This window comes from Nanorana parkeri, unplaced genomic scaffold (assembly GCF_000935625.1).
Source record: "Nanorana parkeri isolate BGI_ZX_2015 unplaced genomic scaffold, ASM93562v1 scaffold827, whole genome shotgun sequence".
In the NCBI taxonomy this organism is placed as follows: Eukaryota; Metazoa; Chordata; class Amphibia; order Anura; family Dicroglossidae; genus Nanorana; species Nanorana parkeri.
The window spans coordinates 200,627-209,195 of NW_017307095.1; the positions used below are offsets into that span (position 1 = coordinate 200,627).

Here is an 8,569-nt window from a genome sequence, read left to right on the forward strand (position 1 = left end):
AAAGGCAAGCAGAAAAATTAAATACACATTTGCTTCAGAACATTTGTTCCATATTCTGATAGCTAATGGGATCAAATCAATGATCGTTTTCAACCATAGTGATGACAAAAATTAAGTAAGTAGTTTCACCAATGAAAATATCAGCTCTGCCTCTTTACTAAACACTTTTTGACAGGTTTGTAAATCCTGTGCCATACAGTATGGTGTGGAAGTTTATATAACGGTAACAATTCCATTTTATATATACAGGTTCATCTACTGTTTCTGGAACATGGCCGGTCAAATTAAGGACAAGGATGCTTTTCAGCGGCTTAACTTTCTTTACCAGGTAATATTATTATAGTATTATGCTAAAATCTCAACCACTCCAGTCATGTTAACTTGTTTTTGTGGTGTATTATGTTACTGAGGCAAACGCAAAGATTTCGCAACACACTCACCAGCTAGACAGCAAAAAAAAAAAAAAAAATGACACTCCCTAACAATATGTATTAAAAACAGAGGTTTTAGTTGCATGACTTGTGCAGAATATGTGGAAGCCACACTGCCTTGTCAAGGCTCCTCTGTGTAGTGTGGTCCTAACTCTAATCTATGAGAGCCTCCATCTTGGAACATATATAGCAAAGGATACATTGAGGGCAGGTTTGCCTGGAGGCAGCCCATTCTTCTTAAGGTGCCCATATACAGCCGGTTCTTAATGTACCGGCCGAAATTGGCACAGTGTGTGGGGCTGCCGGGTCCTTTCAGCCGGCATTCCTCGACCAACTGGTCGAAGGAGATGACTGGAAAATCTTTGCACGATGAGAGCCGGCAGCCAATGAGCTGCCTGCTCTGATCGGGTATTCTGACAGGGGCCAGCAGCAACTGTCAGAATACAGTGCAAACAGTGGGGTTCCTCGATGGACACGCTGTTTGTGTTGATGGAGGAATTGTGTCAAACTTTTTCGTTCAGCCCGCGGGTTGAACTAAAAAAATTGATAGGTGTATGGCCAGAAGGCACAGGGACACCTCAAAATCCCTGCACATCACAACGGCAGCTAAAGACCTCTAGTGTGTCCCCACATCAAATCCAACAAAACAAAAATGTCAACCGCACAAATCAGTTTATAACTGGCTTTTAAAGTAAGGTGCAAATGGAAGGGCTTTCCAAAGTACAAACACAAAACATTCCCAGCACACTCGCCAACAAGTGATTGTGTAATCTGTGGTTTTTTTTGTGGGGGGGGGGGGGGGTTGCAGGCTAGCTGGTGAGTGTGCTGGGAAAGTTTTGTGTTTTGTATTGTTGAAACCTCTTCCTTTTGCACCTTGCTTGAAAAGCTAGTTATAAATTAATTTATGTGGTTGCTGTTTTTGTTATGTTACTGAGGCATTCATGAAATGCCAAATTTATTTCAGTGACCACAAAAGGAAGGAGAGCATTGATATCTGCTGTCCGCTCTGATATAGTTAAATGTGAATGAATAGTATGGGATGCTGATGCATTAAGTATAATAAACGTTATTCATTTCTAAAATGTTATCCAGAAACTGCACTTAAAGTAGAATTTAAACACTTGTTTTTTGTTTTGCATATCTAGCAAGCAGTAGATACATGCAAAAACATTTTAAAAAATGTAAAACGTTGTGGGGCAGGATGATGGGGTAGGCGCATGCGCAGTGCAGATCTCCGGCGTGGAAAAGAGGAGAGACACAGTGGAGGTGAATGCACACAGCCGGGAGCATGCACGTTGGAAAAACACAGTGGGACACAGAAGACACAGCAGTCAGCGCTGGATCAGAGACCGGCACCAGCGCTGGATCAGAGACCGGCACCAGCGCTGGAACGACGGCTGAATACAAGTGGAAGGAAGAAGATGATCGGACCAAGAGGCATCATTTAAGGTAAGTCCTTAAAGCAGCATGGCGGGGGAGAGGAAAAGAATTGTGACTTTAATGTCACTTAAAAATGTGTCCAGATGAGCGGATCAGTAAAAGATGCCAAATTAGATTAACACAGTCTGCTGAAACTAGCAACATGCAAACACTTGTACTCTTTAACAACATGTTGAAAGCAGAACTCTGAGCAAAACTATGCTCTGAGGATCGGGTCAGTATATCTTTTTTTATTTTAGCACCTAGATGAAAATAAATGAGCATTTAACCCTTGCAGTGTTGGGTTAAGAACTAGTTCTGCTTTAAACATTCATAGTTTACACTGGAAAAAAAGTGAACCCTTGTATTTGACAAACTGTTGGGGCCCATTCACACCAGATGCAGTCCGTTGCGTTTTTGAGCTGCATCAAAAACGCAGCACAATGATTTCCAATGGGATTCTGTTGTTCTGTTCACACCAGACTGGTCCGTTCCGATGCAGCCAGAAAAAGTACTGCTTGCACTATTTTAGCTGCATCAAAACGCATGCAAACGGAACGCAACTAAAAAATAAAAACCCACAGATTTAGTAATGTCATCTTCTGGGGACTTTCTGTGAGTTGGTAGAGGAGATTAGGAATGGAACAGCTCTGGAAACATGCCAGACATGGATGCTAATCTAATAATCAAATATCTCTGACCGTCAGCAAGGGGTGCACCCAATAACGACGTTATTATTATTATATTATAATAACCTCCTACGTTGGGTGAGAATGGCTATAGCCAACACTAACACCATGCCTTCAAACAAAGGAAGCATGCCTGAGCTAGAGAATTAAGGAGGAAAGTGCTGTGACAGGAAGAAGGAAGTGACATATGGTCTAATTTGCATTTTGAGTTAAAAAAAAAACTGCATCGGAACGCATCAAAAACGTGGCAAAACACATGCAATTTCAATGCAGTTTTGGTGTGAATGAAGCCTTAGACCCTCCTTTAGCAGAAATGAACCTCCACCAAATATTTCCCATAGATGCTTAACCGACTTGCAGATGATTAGGACGAATTGTAGACCACAGCATTTGACATAACTCTTGGATAATATTTCTGGGATTTCTTGCAGGAATAGCTCTCCCTAGGTCATGCCACAGCATCTCATTTGTGCAGAGCTCAGGACTCTAAGATAGCTCTTCCAGAACACAATTTGTTCTCACTTGTGCCATTTTGTTTTAAGTTATTGTCTTGTTGGATAAATATTTGGCATTATAAAAGGTTTGTGTTATTTGTTTATATAATGTTTATTTGTTATGACTAAGGCCTCATTTGCACAGGCTAATTATGTCCAGCAGCAGATTGCTGTTGCAAAAATCTGCAGATTTTTGCAGCTGTAATCACAGGTGCTTTTAGACAGCAGCCACACTCTTCCTGTGCAAAGCAATGACATGATGTGCAGCACCCTGCCGCTTTTAGCATATATCTGCACATCCAGCGGTTACCTTCGGCTGGGGACAGATGGCCAGCCCCAGACACAATCTGTCTGCATTCAGGGTCTGACCTCTGTGCCTAGCCACAGATAACTGCTGACAGTGTGAATAGAGTTGGATAACTGCAGACTGCTGCACTCTTCTCAGCCTGTCATTGCTTTGTAACGGCTGAGCGGCTGCAGTTGTTCAGAACCAGATGGGATTTCAGCTGTAGGAATCTGCTGCTGGACCTAATTAGTCCATGTAAATGAGGATAATTAGCCTAATCAGACTACATTTTAGCTTCCACTCATGTGTAGATCCAAGTAATTAAAAGTTCTCATTTGTCAATTGATTTTTTTGCTGCGTTTTTAACTACAATCTCCTTTTTTTTTTTTCAAGGCTGCACATTGTGTTTTGGCCCAAAACCCTGAGAATGTAGAGCTTGCCCGGTTTTATTGCCATACAGAACGAACGATTAGCAAACGATTAGTCCTGAGACAGTAAGTTTTTTAATTAACACTAGTTTTAGATTGTGGGTACATTTACATCGATAAATGCAGTATATGCTGTTGCATGAAAAAGATAAGAAAAATGCATGTCTGTAGGTTGACCTTCACATAGAGCAGAAGAACAAGTACAACTACAAAATTGCAGGGCAGTGTTCCATTCTCCTTCTCCAGTGACATTTGTTCACTCCCATAATAGAAGATCTGTTTCTCTGTGCCCACTGTTCATTCTTATACTGTATTTAGTTAAAATGAAGCTGAGCCCAGCAGGAAGTGCTGGACTTTTTAACATACATCAGACACCAGCATTAAGGCCCGGTGCAGACCTGAGCGATCTGGGATGCGCATCCCGGGATCGCTTGGTCATGTACAATAACAATTGCAGACAGCGATTGCCACGCGGCCCCATTGATTTCAATGGGGTACATCCGTGCTGCAATCTCAGGAAAAAAAGGTACATGTACCTTTTTTGTTTTGCGATACACGACGCGCGGCTGTTTTAGCTGCAATCGTGTTCGGATGCACGGGCGGGATCGTGGCAGGAGACCGCACAATCGGCACGACTGGGGTGCCTTCAAAAAATAATGGCACCCACAGCGCAATCGTCGATGATGGGCAACTCCGTGACCGCGCAGCAGTAGACCATTTAAGATTGGAGTGCAGAATTACATACTGTTGCCATACACACACATAGGTATGTCTAAATATATGTTGTGTATGGCAGCTAAGTGGTTAGTAGCTCTGATGACCTGGATTTGATTATCATGAGAGGCACTAGCTGCATAAAAAGTAAAAGGTTACCCCAAAGTGTAGTGCTTAATTAAAGCAGAACTCCAGGGAAAACTACTGGAAAGGAGAAGATGATCGGATCAAGAGGCATCATTTAAGGTAAGTCCTTAAAGCAGCATGGGAGGGGGTGTCACTTTAATGTCGTCTGCCTTGCTAAGCTTAGTTTGTTTTGTGTGGCAGTAGGCCATTAGATTTTAAGTTTCTGTGGAGACAGGGAATGATGTAAATGATTTATTGCTCTCTTTAAAGCCCTGGAATAGGTCAGAGCTATACATTAATATATAATAAACAGAACACATTTTGTCATTTGCAGAATCCAAATGAACAGACCTAGAGCTATGATACTCGTGATATTTAGAAATTATCTTGACAGTCAATGCTTTCCAAAGATTACACTTCAGCCCCTGTGAAGTGTGACTAGAATTGATTATTAGATAATCTCTTACAGGCATTATATCTTTCAGGCAGCAGCCGCATTTGTAAAAACTAAAAACGTCTGCTTTAAATTCCTTTTTTAGGGACCCATCTGTCAAAAGAACAATTTGCAAGAGATGCAACTCCCTCCTTCTTTCGGGAATCACATGTACTGTGCGTCAGAGAAGTAAGCTTAACATACTGAAGTCCGATCTTACTGAATTACAGGTTTTGATGAGTACCAGTATCCTTATCACAATGGTTTTATTGAAGCTGCTCTAACTCTGAAAGCTTGCCTTTCTCTGATTTAAATAAATATAGGCTTTCTTTTATATTGTCTAAGGTTATAAGGTGAGTTTGTCATAAACAGGGGGGGCATGTGATGAGAAAATTCAGAGGTTGTCTCCAGTAAAACCACATGTCAAGCAATCTGTAGATCAGCGGTATGGGTAGCTATGTTATGTGCAAACTCAGACTTGGCCCACCTGCAATACAACTCTAATAAGATGGATGACCTAACTGACTAATAAAGGACCGATGGGATGGTGGAAGTAATCGGAGCCAGGCTCTATTTTTATCAAAAAAGTTAAGATTCAGATCAGCTGTTTTATGTCTCGATCTACTGATGAATTTCATGTGGGTTTTTTTTTTTTTTTTCTTAATATGGCTAGCCATTCCTGCATTAATATGAATTGTTTGACCTTTAGAACCAGTTTTAAGGTTGTACTTTACTGCATAATGGTGAACAAGTCAACCTGGGAATGGGTAGAAACTTGATGGTGCTACCTGGACTGTGGGAACCTGGAAGATTACTAAAGTACAGCTCCCTTGCTCTGATATTATTTTAATCCCTATAAACTGTCAGATATGAAGACTACAATACAGTTGCACATAACCCATACCATTAACATTCCTGAGCAGTAGTGGTGCAAAACAGTACACATCAGCACTGGAGTGGTGTTTGAAGGAGAGGCATTTAACTCTCGCTCTTGAAGAACCAACTTGGTGCTGAAAAGTATACAGACTGGTATCAGTGTGGCAAGGGATCCCAAACATTCATGGCTTCCCCCTCAAAGAGCGTTAAGAAAGATTGACGGAAATAAATATAAGTTGACTGGCAGGGGATCACAAATATGCATTGTAAAGCTCTGTGCACACTGTTGGCGCTATATCAATCCTGTATAATAATAATTGTGCAAAATGACTCGCTGTATAAATCTCAAACCTTACAGAAATATTATCCATCACTAGACCTTGTTATGTGAGTATGTTTCCTAGACTAGAATGAACCAAAACTAGAACTGCATCGCCTTGTGTGCTGGCTAGGGATAAACTAGAAACCACTACAATGACATCAAAGAAGGCAATCTGCTACAATACGTGTGTAAAACATGTATTAAAAAAAAATGTAAAAAGTCCATTTCAATCCTCAAGGAGCCCTCTGAAATATAAATACCTGTTGAAGATGGTGTATAAACCAACAAGCGCATGTAAATTTAGATTTCACAGCTGTGATAACAATATAAACTGATTTGTACTTCTAGCCCCAAAAGGTGCTCAGCAAGAGCACCTATCTGGGGAGAAACCAGTGTTCTATGAATATAACACATTATATATGGAAAATAACCAGGTTCTAATAATAATACCAGTAGGGTTCACAAAAATAACCAAAAACAAATGTTTCCATTGACTAGACTGGATCTGTTTTATTGGTTAATAAAACTTGAAAAAACTTTGTTCCAAACAGAACGCAGAGGACAGCGGCAAACAGTCGTTAGATGTCTGAGTTGTGGTCTCACCAAACGTTTCCTCAACAACCCAAACTACAGACTGTGGTGTGAGCAGCCAGAGGCACAGTTAGAGAATCAGCCAAAGCCAGGTAGGAGATGCCTCGTTCTGTCCCCATCTGCCAAGGGCATTTTTCAGTATTTTTATTCTCTATCTTTTTTTTCTTTCAGAGACAAATCCTGGTTGTCAGAAAGACCCAACCAAAGAAAGACCACCTACCCAACCAGAGAGTGAAAAGAGTAATACTACATAACGTGTGATTAAAGGCTCCTGTAAACAAGTGCCAAACCCAGATACTATGGGATTAAGCCTAAAGCTGGCCATACACCTTACAATTATCTGCAGATTTGCTGTGGTCAGATGGAAAAAGTGCAACAGATTCCTCCATCTATGGTAAAATGTGTGAATGGGGAAATCTCCCACTGGGCCAAGCTTCAGTATGTTGCTAATCAGCCCCGCTGGCTCTCAAAATACCTGAACAATCTGATTGGATGCAGGCATTGTTCAGGTATTTTGAGAGCCAGCGGGGCCGACTAGCAAGATACTGAAGCTTGGCCAAGCGAGAGATTCCTCCATCCACACAGATTAGTGTAGATGGAGGAATCTGTTGCACTTTTTCCATCTGATCATAGAAAATTTGCAGATAAGCTATAGGTGTATGGGCAGCTTTATAAAGCAAACAAAAAACTTCCTTTACTTTCCCTTAATAAGCAGAATTCTTCTTCATTTGTGCTTCACACACTCCCCCTCATAGACACTGTGGCTTGGAGTAGGAGGGTTTCAGCAACAGACAATGCTGTTGATCCAGAAAGCAGTGTGCGGGACTAGGTGTGGCTCGGTGCTGATTGTCATGCAACAGGCTTGTGAATTAGTAGTGACAGTGCTTATTACCATGTTCCTACAACAATAATCCCACTATAGTGCAAGTGCGTACAGCCTACAAGAGTGCCAACTTTCTGCTCTGAATTCAGGAGCAGTGCTGATCATCGCCTCCCCATCACAGGAAGCTGCATTAGGTGAAATTCACTGGCAGGATCAACAGTTATTTGTGGAACTTTGCAGAGGGGTGCCTATGAACTTGTAGTTTAGTGCTGCAGCACATTTTTTTTTTCTGGGAGGTCATAATAGTTCTACTTTAACTTCCTCATATGTAAAGTGTAGAATTGCTGTAGCTGTACACTGTATTTTCTTTTACACAAAGTATTTTTTTTCCCCAGTAAAAGCAAAATAAAAATGATTCCAAATGTTTGTTTGATGTCTGTATTGTATCTGTGAGATAATTGACCTAAACTACTGAAGTGTCCATGTCACAACGGTTACACCAGACGCATACTAAAAAAACAATCCAGCTGTTTTGCCTATTAAAAATAATTATGTGTAAATTACATTAGGGCTGCAACAACTAATCGACATAATCGATTATAATCGATTATTGAAAAAGTTGTCAACTTTTTCAATAATTGATTAATCGGCTTCCGATCAGTTGGCCCTGTTCACAGCTCCACACGCTGTGCGCCGCACCTCCTCCCCACCTCACGCTCGCCGCTGCCAGACCCGCACCTCCTCCCCACATTTCCTGCCCATCCACATCCATGATTGACACAGGGATGCGGGGAGATGTAGTAAGGAGGAGCAGGTGTGGGGGGATGACAGCTGCTGATAGACAGGTCTGATCTCAGAAGCACGTTGCTGGAAGACTGCTCAGGTAAGCCTGCACTTTCCCACACATGGTGCTCTATAATGTATTGCTGGGATTTTG

At 41.4% G+C, this 8,569-nt stretch overlaps 1 protein-coding gene across 1 annotated transcript; it reads left to right on the top strand.

Moving 5' to 3' along the window:
• Positions 1 to 252: 252 nt before the first annotated feature.
• On the top strand, positions 253 to 7,063 carry LOC108794261 (ribonuclease P protein subunit p21-like). The gene is made up of 5 exons (XM_018565271.1): positions 253 to 328; positions 3,713 to 3,813; positions 5,127 to 5,209; positions 6,770 to 6,901; positions 6,981 to 7,063. Exons 1-5 carry the CDS (start codon positions 272 to 274, stop codon positions 7,061 to 7,063), a joined length of 456 nt encoding a protein of 151 aa, XP_018420773.1. The 5' UTR covers positions 253 to 271.
• Positions 7,064 to 8,569: the final 1,506 nt, after the last annotated feature.

Bases quoted from the DNA above. Each gene is read 5' to 3' on its own strand.
- LOC108794261 (XM_018565271.1), top strand. From the start codon at position 272: ATGGCCGGTCAAATTAAGGACAAGGATGCTTTTCAGCGGCTTAACTTT. The intron at 329-3,712 runs GTAATATTATTA...TTTTTTTTCAAG, and splicing joins GGCTTAACTTTCTTTACCAG to GCTGCACATTGTGTTTTGGC. The intron at 6,902-6,980 runs GTAGGAGATGCC...TTTTTCTTTCAG, and splicing joins AGAGAATCAGCCAAAGCCAG to AGACAAATCCTGGTTGTCAG.